The sequence below is a fragment of the Cricetulus griseus genome, chromosome 7 (genome assembly GCF_003668045.3).
Source record: "Cricetulus griseus strain 17A/GY chromosome 7, alternate assembly CriGri-PICRH-1.0, whole genome shotgun sequence".
NCBI lineage: Eukaryota > Metazoa > Chordata > Mammalia > Rodentia > Cricetidae > Cricetulus > Cricetulus griseus.
In genome coordinates, this window is record NC_048600.1 from 47,549,245 (window position 1) to 47,564,695 (window position 15,451).

The 15,451-nt window shown below is 50.3% G+C and overlaps 1 protein-coding gene across 1 annotated transcript in view; it reads left to right on the forward strand.

The window, feature by feature from the left end:
* Window positions 1-1,258: 1,258 nt before the first annotated feature.
* Sh3pxd2b (SH3 and PX domains 2B) overlaps window positions 1,259-15,451 on the forward strand; it is an 83,279-nt gene continuing 69,086 nt past the window's right edge. Inside the window, exon 1 of the mRNA XM_027425192.1 lies at window positions 1,259-1,429. Within this exon, the coding sequence (XP_027280993.1) occupies window positions 1,355-1,429 (75 nt within the window). The 5' untranslated portion in view covers window positions 1,259-1,354. The remainder of the gene's footprint in view (window positions 1,430-15,451) is intronic.

The window sequence follows — 15,451 nt, forward strand, 5'->3', positions numbered from 1 at the left end:
GATTCTGAAGCAGAAAACATAGATGAGGATGAAAGGGAACTTTCTTGAGTGACGCAGAGTGATTAGACTCATACAGACAGAAATCAGCAGGCAGAGGTGGTGGGTGGGGTGGGGTGGGGTGGGGGTACATGGGAGATGAGGCATAACTACTGCTACAGGTAGATGGGGGGGACATAACCTCCCCAGGCCAGGCCCACCAGGGGGGAACTAGACACACCTGGAGGGCTGGGAACCTGGGAGCTGGCTGATTCATATTGCATTCAGATTTTGCAGTCTGGGTCCTGCTTGTTAGGGAGGCTTGCTTTGTAAAGGATTGGAGAAACCAGGCAGTCACCACATTGCATATTTCCAGTATGGCCAGAGGTGTCTTGGGTGGCTGCTCTGCTGGAGAAGAAGGTGCCAAGGGAATTACTGGGCCAGAGAGGGCCCTGGTCCAAAATGGAGGCCACTCTCCAAATGGGTCAGCTCTACGAGTGGGAAGGTGCCTGAGGAGAACCCCTGCTCAGTGGCTGGGAGAACACTGACCTGCAGCGCGGAACTACCTATCCATGATGTTATGTGTGTCTGGTCATTCATTCATTCATTAATTTATTCGGCCAGCATCTGCCAGTTACTTAAAGTGTCCAGCCAATGCTAGGAGACACTAGGTGAAAAACCGTGGAGCCACCTGTAGCTTTGATTTGCTTAGTGTGGGGCAACCATGGGTTCAACCCACCTGCTCCATGAATCTGGAGGCTGCTGTGTTAGATCCTCTGTAAAAGGCGATTAATCGTCTTCCCCCATTCCCAGGTATTATGAGACAGGGCACAGAACCAGGTGTGAACTCAGCCCACCATGGATAGTGTAGGGGTTCGCTACCTACCCAGTACCCCTACTTTTGTTTACATTCACAGACCTTTGCAGGGCCGCGAGGGCATTTTTGCAGTTTTTCTTTCCAAGTCACAGACAGTGAACCCAGGAGACCTAGTCACCACTGCTTCTTCCCTGAATCCCCAGAGCTGGGGGTGGGCGACCAGATTTACAGCCACTGAATGCCGAGAGGGGTGGGCAACCATCCTGAGCCCATTTCAGGGATAGAGAGCCCGACCAGGCTGCTTGGATGCGTGGGCTTAGAGTCGCCAGGCCCGGGAGCAGGGGGCGGGGCTCGCCGTCCCGCCGGGCGCGGGGACAAAGGCCCGCGGGCGGACGTGGCCGGCCCGGCCGGGCGGGCCCTTTAAGCAGAGTGGGCGGGCGGCGCGGGGCGGGCAGGGGCGGGGCGCCGAGGGCGGCAGTGGTGGCGCGGCAGCTAGTGCTCGGCGGCTCTGATCGCTTTGGCCCGGCCCGGCCCGCACGGCGCTGGGCGCGGAGAACGGCCATGCCGCCGCGGCGCAGCATCGTGGAGGTGAAGGTGCTGGACGTGCAGAAACGGCGCGTGCCCAACAAGCATTATGTGAGTCTGCGTCCACGCCACGCGGCGACCCCAGCCCCGCGCAGAACTTGTGCCCTGCGCCCTCCCTGCCGTCTGTCTCCCCACGCGCCCCTGGTCCCCGCGCCCTCCCGCCATCTCCCTCGGTCCCCCGCGCCCTCCCCGCCATCTCTTCACGAGCCCCCGCCCTGCCCACCCGTGCAAAAGTCTGGCCCCAGCCGCTGCTGGAGACTCAGACAGAAACCAGGAGAGAGACCCACGGAGGCGCGGTTTCAGGCCACCCTCCTGTCCAGAGGCGCCCAGCCTCGTGGGGCCGGCCAGCCAAGCCCCTCATCCTTCTGGACATAGGTCATCTAAGTGCCCCTCTCCAGTAACTTCCGTTTAACAATGTGGGAAAGTTTCCCCAGGAGTACCCCCCTCTGTGAAATGAGAATTTTGTTTGAAGCTGGCGAGGGATGGAGGAAATGGGTCCCCGGTGTCATTTTGCAGATGGGAAGGCTGAGGGTTCTAGAACATGGACAGTGCACAGCCCATGGTGACCCGCAGGTGGGAAATGGCCTTCCAGGACTGCTTAGGGACCTTGTCTGCGCTTGAGGTGGCCCAAGTTCCACCTCAGAGGTTCTGGGTAGTAGGACAGTGGATCCAGAGGAGGCCCTGGGGACTTCACTCCAAGAGTGAAGGGGGATGGTATCCCGCCTGCAACAAGCTGGTTGTGGCAGCCCTGGAGAAGTTAACCAGGAAGGAAAAAAGCAAGAGGGAGGGAAAAAAATCCTAACAAAGAAGTGTGGAACAATGACTAGAAAAGGGCGTTGGCTGGAGAGAGGCTGGCCAGGGGCCTCCCTGGAAGCCCCTTTTGGATCTATTTGTTTAAGAGAGTGATTCTTACACCGCAGACAGATATACGTGCCTTCCATGAGTCACCCATAAAATTCTGGAAGGAGATGGCCGGGAATCCACCGCACTCTTCAAGAAAGGGTGTGCTGTGTTCTCGTGTATTGTTATTGGCTAGGCATTCAGTTTCTCAGTCCTGGGCCAGCCAGCGGGGGCTGCTTCCTGGACCTGTGGTATCTTTAAATAGAGCTAAGTTTTCCTTGCTTCAGAGCTCAGCTAAATTATCTTGGTTTCCCCACACCCCACCCCCTTTTTTCCCCTTAACTGTTTAAAATGCTGCCAAATCTTAGTTTCTTGTGGGAGCCTGTTGAGTTGCCTCTTGGGTATGGGACAGTTTTCAGTAACACACCAACTGGTGGAAGTCTGGAATTCTTCGTGTTGCCTGTCCCCAGATCTGTGAACCTGCCAGATCTGTGAACTTGCCAGATCTGTGAGCCCACCAGATCTGTGAGCCCACCACACCAGAATAGCTACAGCCACCACTCTCTCTTGCACTGCCACACACCGTCAGTGGTGGTTTTCTCAAGTCCATTTGCAGAGCAAGTGTAAGTTCAGGCCTGTTGGACACCTCTTCTCAGACCCCACACACCCACAGAGGCCCTAGACAAAGTCCTCTCAAAACCTGGGAATCTACTCAGGCCCGTACTTCCCTGCCAGCACTTTGCAGCTTTGAGGGGTGCCCTTGAACTTCCAACCAGTTGTTAGGGGCCCACTAAGACAGGTCTGTGTAGCAGCCTAGCTTGGAGCTCAGCTCTTGGGGCTCCCCAATTACTATCACTTCTTGGAGTCTATGTGTCCTTATATGAAAGATGGGGTGATGACACCCCCTCCCAGTGGGAGCAGTCATGTGACCAACATGGAGTTCCTTAACTGTGGCCTGGTGGTGTCCATGTTTCTCTGATTGGAAATGTGCTGAAGTCAAGCTGGAGCTTGTTCAGAGAACTTCTTCCTCTGACTGTGGGTTTAGTCACTGCTTTGACAAGGGGCTTTCTCCTTGCCACCCAGCCTTTGATTCCCCAGAAGAGGAAGGGGGTAGGGAGGTATGCACCTTGAGTCACACAGAGGAGCAGATAATTTGGTACTGTGGTGGCAGGGTTGCAAAGCCAACAGCAGCAGACTGGGCTGTGTCACCTGTCCTCCAGCTCCAAACCCTGAAAGGAGTGGATCTGGAAACAGACATTGGCAACCTGGCTGAAGTAACCTTACTTCTGCCCAAGTACAACAGCTCTCCTTTCCTCAATTGTGGCAACCAAAAAACATGGCCAAGTATTGAGGGTCCCATATCCCTTTGGGGACCATCTTAGTCTGTTTTTCATTGTATAGCCAAGTGCCTGAGGTATGGTACTTTGTAAGATAAAGAGGTTTATTTAGCTGCCTGGGAAGCTGGAAGTCCAAGATTGGGCTGCCTCATCTGGTTGACTCCTGGACTTCTTGTCTACATCACAGAGTTGCAGGTGACATCGTGGTGGGAGCATGTCTAGAGGGAAAGATTGTATGGTGAGATTAGAAGCCAGAAAGATGGGGAAGGAGCCATTTTGCTGCTTTGTAACAAAGGAGCCCTTTGGGAACTGAGATCCCAGAAGAACTACCTTAATCTCTTTTAAGGCCATGCACCCAATGACCTAACTAGTTCTCTCTAGGCTCCGCCCCTTAGGTCCTACCACTTCTCATGTTACTACACTGGGGACCAAGCTTCTAACACAAAACTCTTGGACATGGACAGACCATATCCATACCTTAACAGGGGGACATCATGTACTCCTGCCCCTGTCACAGCACCTCAGTGCAATGTGCACATCAGTTTGGAGTGTCCTGACTGCTAGGTCCCTCTGATTCCATGCCTGGTATGGACCCAGTCAGGGGTTCTAAGGCTGCAGTTAGACAGCAATGCCTAGGGCTCAGAGCCAGGTCCCCTGCTACACCTCCAAGTCAGGGTAGCAGCCTCTTCACAAAGGCTGCCTTCACCTGTGGACAAGGCCAGTGTTGTCACTGTGTGTAGCTTCTCCTGTGCTTGTCCCACTCCGAATCTGGCCTTCAGAATGAATATGAAGGGAGCTTCTCAGAGTGACTGCTGGGGCCACCCTCCCTAACTGGGTTGTCTTCTAGCAACCTGTAGGCTCTGGGGGTCTTGTTGGGACCCTCGCCTATATACTGATAAAGGACACACAGGGTCAAGGGCACAGGAGGGTCCCCAACCACAGCAGTGCTAACTAGCTCTGGATGGAGCCCTGGGTGTGGATTTTGTTGTCATGATAGCTCTTTGAGGGTGGCCTCCTGTCATGTGACTTCAGTGTTCCATGTGACTTCAGTGTTCCAGAGGCACAGAGAGAACAAAGCCCACCCCATCCATAGACTCATGCTTCTGCCAGGCTCAGCATTTGTCTCAAATCCTTTCTGTCTTTAAAATAAATCATCGGGCGGTGGTGACACACACCTTTAATCCCAGCACTCGGAAGGCAGAGGCAGGCAGATCTCTGTGAGTTCGAGACCAGCCTGGTCTACATGAGCTAGTTCCAGGACAGCCTCCAAAGCCTGAGAAACCCTGTCTCGAAAAACCAAAAAATAAAAATAAAAAATAAATCACAGAGACAGAGGTCCTTGTGCCCTTCCAGTCACATCTTTCCCCAGACAACTGCCATGCATCTGTTACTTATCATCCCCATGCATTTCTCAGTTGGTAGCCCAGACTTGCCTGGAACTAACCATGTAAACTAGACTGGCCTTGAACTTGAAGAGATTCTCCTGCCTTTGCCTTCTGGGTGCCAGGATTACAGTCCAAGTGCCTGGCCCCCACTCACTTTTAAAATACAGATTCACAGGCTGGAGAGATGGCTCTGTGGTTAGGAGTACTTGTTGCTCTTGCAGAGGTCCTGGATTTGATTCCTAGCACCCACATGGTGTTTCACAACCGTCTGTGACTCCAGTTCCAGGGGATTTGATACCCTCTTCTGACCTCCACAGACACCCAGCACACATGTGGTGCACATACATCCAGGCAACATCTACACCCATAAAATAAAATATGGGTCCATAGGGATATATTTTTTTTATTATTTAGCTGCTTTCTTCAGGTATCATTTATATGCCACCACAGTGATCCATTGTAACCATAGAGGTCACTGGTATTTGTAGTAACTGTATAGGGCTAAATAATCATCAACCCAGTCCAGTTTTGTCACATTTCTGTCACCCCATTTGCCATCAGTGTCCCTCTCCCTGCCCTTTACATGGTTACCTGCTAACCCATCGCAATCTTGTCTTTGATGTTTTGAAACTATGGAAGTCTCGCCCTGTTCAGATCTATGTTAATTAAGAAGCCCCAATTCATTGTAACTATTACACAGCACTCCATCTGTGGCTGTTTCCCTCCACCCTCGAGGTCCTCTCTTACTGGGGACTTGGGGAACTGTTGCTGTGTCTAGTCCCAGCACAGGAACTCTGCTGGGTCTTGGAGTGTATATTCAGCTCTGCATGTCACCACAGGAGCCACGTCCCTGGGTTCCCTCTGCTCTGGGTCTCCTTCAGTCTCTATCGTCAGATTTTCTAGTTGGTGTCAGTCTGCTTGCTGCACAGTAGTGTCCCATGATGGTGCTCCTTAGCCTCTCCCTGCTTGCTAATGAGGTCAAGTGGCATTTTGTGCCTTCATTGGCCAGCTGAGGTTCCCTCCTCTGTGAATTGCCTGTTTATCCTTTGCTGCTGGCTCAGTGTGTTTTGCCTTTTATCTTCTCTTGATGTGAAATGGTTATACATCTGGGATACTAATCTTGCAGGTGGTTAGATTAATATTCTCGGTTTCCCCTGGAGGAGACTGTAGGCTCAAAGAATCCAAAGTATGTGCAGGGAGAGACTCCATGGGAACTGAGCTAGGTGTGTTTGTCGGAGGAAATAGAGGCAGCCTTGGGATCCCCACCACAAACCAGGGGGCTCTCTGTTGCCAGCTCTTCTGAGATGCGGGGGGTCGTCCTATTCTCTCCTCCCTCTGTTCATTCAGTCTGTTGACATGTAAGTCATCAGCCCTTGTCACCTACTCCAAAGAAGCTCTGAGTGGATCGACCTCATAGAACGAGAGATTGTCAGGCTGCCGCTCCTTAACTGATCAGGTACCAGGAACCTGGGAGTGACGAGTGACCGATGAGTCAGTATGGACCACGCCGGTTTTCCTGTGACGCCAGAGCTGTCCTCTAGTATTGTGTGGCGGTCCCCAGATGCTGAGCTGTGGAGTGTAGATCTGCTACCCATGGATATCCATGGCCAGTTCCCTCCTCTGCCACCCCTTTTATGGGAACCCTCAGAGCAGGGCTGCCAGTGGGAATGTTAGAGACAAGCCAGTTTGGATGCAAGTTCTTTGTGGCAGTAGGCCATCCCGCCCTACCTTGGCTTCTGGCTTTGTGAGCCAGGTGGCTCCTCCTGAGAAGATAGTGTGGGAATTCAAAGGTGCTAGAATTCTGCTGGAGAAAACTGCCAGCAACACTTACCTTTGAATCTCATCACTGCTGAGCCGGGAGGCCTGCCAATGGCACTTCCCAGCGTGTCTGAATGACATGGGTTTAAGTCCTGACCCTGATTAGTGAACAGTCATGAGTGGCGGCCATGAAGAAAAACAGGATGGTCACGGTCTGGATCTACTGCCACTCTGAGGTGCACTGCGCCTGCCTTCACTCTCTGCTCTCTCCTGTGGCACCTGCCCAGGCTGGGTGTCTTGCTGCAGCATGAAGAGCTCTGTACCTCACCATGTCTGTCACACAGCACTAGCACCCTTACAGCATTTTTAGACATAGATTTCTTTTATTTTTATCTATATGTGCATGTGCTTGTGTGTGTGTAAAAATAGACTGATGCCCTCGGAGGCCAGAAGAGGGTGTTCAGTCTTCTGGAGCTGAAGTTACAGACAGTTGTGAACCTGAGTGCTGGGAACCAAACTTGGGTCATCTGGAAGGGCAGCAAATGCTCTTAACTACTGAGCCATCTCTCCAGTCCCTGAGTAGAACTTTAAAAAAAAATGTCTGTTGCTTCTTGAGGCTGGGAAAAAAAAGTTGGGGTGCTTGTCACAGAAGCAAGCTGTGCTGAGCAGGTGGCACCTAAGATAGCTTCAGGATGCTCTTCTGGGGGCCTTGACAGTTGTGCTCACTGCTCCAATCCCCTACACTCCGGGTGCCTGGCCCTCCCCTCATTGAAGGCCTGCTCCAAGGGAGGTGCCTCAGCTACTCTTCTCATATTCTGAGTCCTGCAGATTGGAGGAGACTGCGCTAGCATAGCTCCAAACAGTTTCTGTTGGACTGAATCTGCGCCCTTCCATGCCTGTAGTGAATGGAAAAAGTCCACTGTAAAAATGGGTTCAGATGTCTACTCTGCTACTTACCAATTGTGTGACCACAATCAAATCACTCACCCTCTCTGTGCTCAGAACCCCCATCTATAAAATGGGGTTGGTAATAGTTCCAGATTGAGGAGGCCAATGTGAGGATTATAGTGGGCCCAGGCCCTGGTCCAGACCCGACAGAGCAAGCCTTACTAGAGACATTCATGTATACTGTCATTTACCACAGTTGTAGACTGGGGGCTGCTTTCATGCCCATCCGCAGAGAACAGGACCCATGTGACATGCACATTCAGAGTTCCCAGGAGGGTGGTGTAGATGTGCTTGGCTTCTGCCAGGGCATCACAGTCAATCTGTGATGGGCACATGCTCAGGCCCTTCCTGCAGATTGCCAGTGAAGGGTGGAAATGGCCATCTACGAAGACCTGGTAATAGAGCTGATAAAAAATGTTGTACTTTTTTTTTTTTTTTTTGCTTATCTGTGCTTTTTTTTATGTTTTCCAAATGTTCTGCAGTATAAACATGGCCCTGTTTTTAGTGAAAACAAAAACCAGTGACTGCTTGTTTTAAAAAAAAGAGTTTGTGCCAAGCTGAGGTGGCTCCAGCAGGTCCCCACATCCTCCTGTCAGCCTGTGAAGTCCCTCTGGATTCCTTCCGATCCTTGTAGGGCAAGGCCTCCTCAGATGGACTTCTGCTGGCCACAGACACTCTTTTCCAACTCCTAACACACATGAAGGGCTCTCATGTGGTTTTCCATCCATGAACTGAAGAAGCAAAAGTTATGAGTGTGAAATCCCACAGGGCAACCAGGGACCTGATTTCCTGGCTATAGTGTACCTTGTCCAGAGAGTCCAGTCCTTCATGGTGCTTGCAGCTAAGGGGAGGGGTGCAGAACCATGCAGTCCAGAGTCCTGCAGACACTCTGGTGTGCTCCCTGAGGTCACAGGGTACTGGAAAAGTCCTTCAGCTAGAGCTGTGCCTGACCCCTGTTCCTGGGGTATTTTGTATGTCTGAGGGCTCCCTAACCCAGGTGCCCACAGTAGGCAAGTGACACAGTTACTTCACCTCTGGAGAGGACCAGACTGGGGACCCTCCCATTGAGCTGCACATCCCATTCATGATGCTTGGGCTCTGCTTAGGATTACACATCTGTCGTCTTCGTTATGGTTACTATTGCTGTGATGAAACACCATGACCTTTGGGGAGAGAAGGACTTATTTGGCTTACATATCCTGAATCACAGTCCATTGAGGGAACTCAAGGCAGAAACTCAAGCAGGCCAGGAACCTGGAGGCAGAAGCTGATGCAGAAGCCATGGAGGGGTGCTGCTCACTGGCTAGTTCCTCATGGCTTCTTATAGAGTCTAGGACCACCAGCCCAGGGGTGGCCCCACCCACAATGAGCTGGGCCCTCCCCCATCAATCACTAATTAAGAAAATGCCCTACAGTTGGATCTTTAGAGTCATTGTCTCAGTTGAGGCTCCTTCCTCTCAGATTACATTAGCTTGTGTCAAGTTGACATAAAACTATCCGATACAGCACCCTTTCCCCTTGGAGGAAACTAGTGAATGTTCTTCCTTCTTGTGACTCAGTTGCCCTCTTTCCTTTGTGTCCCTCCCATTGCAGGAGAGGGAAATGACAGTCCCTGAGTAGCCTGTGTACCAGTGGGTGTTGGCTGTGAGACGGCTGAAGGGAAATGAGGCTTGTTTAGATGGCCTTGTATGGCATCTGGAACCGAGCTCTGAGCTGGGACTGTCCTTTGCTTACTGCTGCCCATGAGATGTCCCTTTTTCAAAGCTGGTGGCTTTGCCAGGATTCAAAAGCTTTTTGTGCTGGAGACACAAGATGCTGGTACATTTGTCCTTGGAGTTTTCCTATCCTTGGGGCAGTGTCCCAAAGCTGACACTCTGTGGTCCCTTTCCTAGAGCCCAAAGTGGTGAGATTGACCAGACCCTGTAACAAGCTGGCACTCCTTATCTCCTGATCAAATATGGGGACAAGATTTGGAAAAGAGTAACAGGTGGCTCAGTGGCTCAGCAGTGGTGCTGTGGATGGGTGGTATGGCTTCCCCCGCTGCCAGGGCTCTGTTTCACTAGAAACTATAGTCCCTCTGTACCATATGCAAGCTACGGGGCTCCCCACTCTTGCTTGCTGGCCCAAGCCTTCTTCATGAGCTGCAGGGGTAAGGGTCTGGAAGAAGGGGAACTCCACCATCAGTCAGCCTCTGCAACCCTGTCTCAGCCCATCCTGGCTGAGCAAATGAGAACCCAGAACACTCAGTACAATGTGAATTCCAGATAAATACGTACACAGTATTTGGACCTTGCTGATACTCAACAGTGATTCATCACTTAGCTGAAATTAAGGTTTACTGGGCACTGTGCTTCATGCAGTGTTGCCAAAGATACCTCTTTAAACCCAGCACTCCAGAACCTTCCTATTGAGAAGGAAGTCCACTGTGTCTTGAGAATCCATGGACAAACACAAGACACCCAGGGACTCCAAAAACACAGGGACAATGTCCAGATAAACAAAGGGTCTCTGGGAAAGAGGGCAGACAGATAGATCGCCTGGGCTGCTTCTGGCCTGGAATCCAAGAAAGCAAGCACTGAGGATGTGACCTGAGCCTGATCATCCAGCATGGAGTGGGTGGTGCCTCATGGACAAGGGTAAGAAAGATTTGGCAGAGAAGAGGGACAGAGATTGGACAAGCAGAAGAGATGTGAGGAGTGGAGATAGAAGCCATGGATAGGAGGAATAAGAGACCTGGGCGTCTGGGACCATGCATGTGGGCTGGTGCTGGGGCTTGTGCATTGCACAGTGAAAGCCACAGAGCAGAGAGAGAAGCTGGTCCTCAGAGAGAAGCTGATCCTCAGAGAGAAGCTGGTCCTCAGAGGGGAACTAGTCTTTGGGCCCCCTGTCTGCATCCCAGGAGCAGGAAGAGGGCAGAGCCCATGTGGACAGTGGAGTCAAGACTGGCTCTTCAGGGGACAGCATAAAATGGGATTATGACATTTGAGCAGTGTCCTAGTAACTCTGAGTCTGTTTTGCTTTCAAAATTAAACAATATTTTTATTGCTAACTATGATAATAATATCAGACCTGAGTGTTTCTCATGTGCTCAAGGGTCTCATACCTGATGCCACTGAGTCTGTGTGACAGTGTTCCAGAATAAAAGTTGATAGACAGTAAGTGACAGAGAAACAAACAAACAAACAAACCCAAATACCCTGCCTAGCTTGAACCAGATAATTGTACAGAACCAGACAAACCTCTCTGTTCCCCAACTCTGAATGAATAGGAAGTGACTTTAGCACCACCGGGAGGTATCTGTTTCCACAGCTCTAAGAGGGACTCCAATTGGCCAGATCACCTGACCATCAGTCAGGTGGAGGTGGGATATCCTGATTGACAGTCCTACTCTTTTTTCAAGTAGTGGGCAGCAGAGGTCAAAGGGCGAGGCATGGACTAGGAAGGTGACACCATGCATGCATTCCTTGTGAGTACTGCCCTAGTCTGCTTCACAGATGTGAAAACTGAGGTAGTTAGAAAGATGAGGCAGTTTGCCCAGGATCACACTTGGCTGAAATTTCAGGTACCAACAGTTTTCCTCCCCTCACTGGAGGGAAGCTGCCGTAAAGCACACAGGGTTGGTGTGCTCAGTTCTGCCTAATTAAGCAGAATTGCACGAACCCCCGCCCACAGTGCTGGCCCACAGGCCAGAACCCACGAGGTGGCGTCACTGTTTCCTCCTCTCGGGCCAGGGTGTGAATCAGCAGCTGTGGCTTTGGGCCACCCTTGGCTTTCAGTCAGTTCCACAGATGGGAACTGTGGCTTAATGTCTACCCTGGGCCAGCTGTGGCTCAGGGCCAGAGGGAGAAGCAGTGATGAGCAGGCACAGGGGTGTCCTTAAAGAGGTCACCTCTGGTGACATGCATCTGATGAAGAGGATGGAGGGGACAGGGCCTGGACATCCCATTCCCTGTGAGGGAAGCCAAATGGGGGATGATGCTTGGGGATGGATGGAGGAGCCAATGGCGTCTAGCAGGGGGTCCTCAGCATGAGCCTAGGTCTTAGAAAGAGCTAGAACTCAGTTTTCACACCTCTCTGATACTACCTTCCATTCCGTCCTGATGCAACTGTCTTTCCAGATAAATTCACCATTTTTTCTGCATATTTTTAATAGTTCCCTGGTCCTCATCACAGCTTAAAATCATGATATCACATGACTTATTGATAGATCTTTTTATGTTAATAAAAACAGTTTTTCTTTTTATTTTAATAAATGGAGTTTGACTTAGTTTCATTTGGAATCCTATGTATTTTATGGATTTTTAAATCATTTTAAGTCAGAGTAGTCAATGACATGAGATTGCCAATGAGCTCCCAAAAAGGATTAACAGCCCCTGGGTAAAACACTCAGAGGTTGATAGCCAGGTGGCCTGGATTTGACCTGGCTCTGTGACCTGGATTAGTGGCTTAGCCTCTCTGTGCCTGTTCTCTCTTCTGGGAAATGAGGGTAGGATAATGACTGAGGCAACTTAGTCACAGAGAGGGTTTCATTTACTTTCTGACAAATAGAAGTGCTGAATAAATGTTTCCTATTTTCTTTTAAGAATAAACATTTTGTTGAGTACACTATGTGAGAACAGCAGGCTGGGTAGTGACTAGAGTACCGCCTGCAGCCAGTTCCCTTTTATGTCCTTACCACCACGGTCGGCTTTCAGACCAGCGCCGTGCTCTTGTCTTTGTGTCTGTTTCTTCTTTTTAGATAGAGCCTCACTATGTAGCCTGACTGTCTACCTCCCAAGTGCTGGGATCAAAGCCTTGGCATTTTTAGGCAGCAGCCTCAGCACACAACCAGTGTGGAATGGCTGCACACACATCCATGTTCTAGATGGACAAGGGCCCAGGTCACTAAAGTACAGATTCATTGGCTTCTATGAGGACTGACAGGTTAAGATGTTCAGCATTTAAATTATTCAAAATAGCTTAAATATCTACCACTGGGAAAGAATGTGATATACTGCCTTGCTGTAGACCAAGGAGCTTTTAAAAAGTGGTGTGTTCAAAGCTTGTTTAGTGAAATGAAGAGCTGCTCGACATACAAGGCAAATTAAAAATATAAGTTGTCCAGTCTCTGTGCCTACAGTTCTGTCCAAGAAAGAAGGAAGGGAGGGAGGGAGGAAGGAAGGAAGGAAGGAAGGAAGGAAGGAAGGAAGGAAGGAAGGAAAATTTGGGGGGGGGCAAATTTACCCATTGCTGGAGTGTTCTGTGTGGTTAGGCCTTTGATGGTCATATCTGTATTGAATGTATATAGCAACTGTTTACATGGTGTTCGTGTTGTGTTAGGTGTTTAAGCCATCTAGAAATGGATGAAGTGGAAGAGAGAATCTGGAGGGAACCCAGAGCCACACCTTGAGGATAGCGAGGGATGGCCGGATACGGTGTGATCTTCATTAACAGAGCATTTCTGTGCCGTTATAGGGTCTGGGGAGTGTGCCAAGAGTGTCATCTCAGTGGGTGGGAATGTGGATGTTTTTAAGGCCTCAGACTCTACAGTTACTAGGCCTGCTTATTGCTGTCTGGACCAAGCAAGTCCTTACCCTCCCCACATACCATCCTCATTGCAAAATAGAAACTGTAGCCTGGGTACCTCCCTGCAGCGCAGAACAGAGCAGAGCAGCAGTGACCTGGCATGTGGTCATCAGTCACATGAAATCGTCTTGTTTTTATGGTATTATCTAGTTTTCCCTAAAGAGGAGAGGCCACTGTAGGATGACATAGGAGTCCACACAGAGCCCTAACTGGGATGGGAGCATTCGTATCCACCAGGTTCTGAACCAGCAAGGTTGGATATGGGTGACCAGTTGTACTCACAGAACCTGGCCTGTGAGAGCCACGTATACCTGATGCAGGAGAAGAGACTTCCTGGTATGTCTGAGGAGGAAGTCTATTTGTGCAGCCCTCTTCCTTCATCCATCTGCCCAATGCTAGGGTTGTGCTTATTAAATACAAACTCATGGTATTCCCTGGTTTGTTTGTTTGTTTGTTTTTAAGGAGCCATACAAGGGCCCTGCAGAGAAAAGGGATTAGCTTAAGTGTAGTATGTATTAGTCAGTTTTCTGTTTCTATGACAAAATGCTAGAGGTTGAGTGACTTAAAAAGAAAAAGGTTTCTTTAGCTCACAGGTATGGAAACACAAAAGCAGCATGGCAGCAGTGGTGAGGCCCCTCAGCTGGCCCAGTAGACGCTAGGAGCTGTCACGGGTGCAGAAAAGGATGCTAGGAACAGAAGTTGTTCTTTTACAACTATTTGTTCTTATAGGATTACTGGAGTGCTGGTAGAACCACTTAATCCCCCAGAGACCCAATTGCCTGGAACTAGGCCCCACCTCTTAAAGGTCCCATCTGGCAAATTAGGGACCAAACTTCTAACACAGGAGCCCCTGGGGAGCTCTGCTTTTGGAAGACCCTGTCTGGATGACCAGTGGCGGGTGGCAGGCTGGGTCCTTGGTGGAGGAGATGGCCAACTGAAACATGAGCAGCAGCCTTGTCTGCCTTTCCTACCACCCAGCCTGCATCTCCTCATCAGGTCCCATTGCCCTTCTCGTTTGGAGAGGTGCCAGGTCCTGGCAGGATGGGGGCCTCTGGGCTCAGTACCGTGGGCTTCCAGGCTTACCCAGGTAGCTGGAGTGGGTTGAGGACAATGACCAGCTTTATTGGGTGCCATGTATGCTGGCACTATGCATGCAGTCGGCTAGATGTCATGTTATGTTACAGAGGTGGAGCAAAGGCTGAGGGAGGACTTGCCTGAAGCACACAGCTGGGTGGCCAGAGGGCAGGAGTTGGACCTTTGTAGTGAGGCGGCTGGCAAGTGTGGAATTCTGGTATCTTAAGCACGGCCATGTTACTGAGCCATCATTTTTGAGACTGTCTTTCTATATAACTCAGGGTGGCCCTAAATTCACTAAGTAGCCTAGACTGACCTGGAATTCATTCTCCTCCCTCTTCAGCCTTCCTAATGCTGGATTACGACATGTGCCAGCATACCCTACTCAGAGTGGTCACTCTTGAACAGGACCAGGGACAGCATGCAAGGTCAGGCCATGGCTGGTTCATTTTCTCTAGCCATTAATCCCACAGTCCACGCCTGTTCACCAGCGCTGTACTCCGCTTTCCACGGCGATGTCATTCACCTCTTGCAGTCACTCTGAATCATCTGGCCACGTGCTAGGGGCAGGATTTTTTTTTTGTTTGTTTTCAATATTCTTCTTTTAGTTGACACATACTGGTCACATATGTTCATAGGGCACACACTGAGATCTGGACATGCATGTGTGTGATGACCAGATCAGGGTACTGCTGTGTTCATCACCCCAGATAGTCATTGTTACTGTGTGAGAATGTCCCAAATCCTCTCTTGTAGCTTCTTCAGAGTATACTGTCACCATGGTTGCCCCGTGGCAATGTAGAACATTAGACATCGTCCCTCTTATCCAATTGTGGCACATCTGCAGTAACGGTCCTGTCTCTACTCCTCCCAGTTTGTGGCCACCTCCATTCTATTTACCTCCATGAGATCCACAGGTTTTAGCTTCCCCATGTGCACTGGCTAGTTCCATGTCAACTTGACACAAGCTAGAGTCATCTGAGGAGAGGGAGCCTCAGTTGAAAAGAATGCCTCCATAAGACCAGGAGGTTTTGTAAAACAAACCTGTAGGGCATTTTCTTAATTAGTGATTGATGCAGGAGGGCCCAGTCCCTTGTGCATGGTTTCATCCTTGAGCTGGTGGTCCTGGATTCTATAAGAAAGCAGGCTGTGCAAGCCATGAGGAG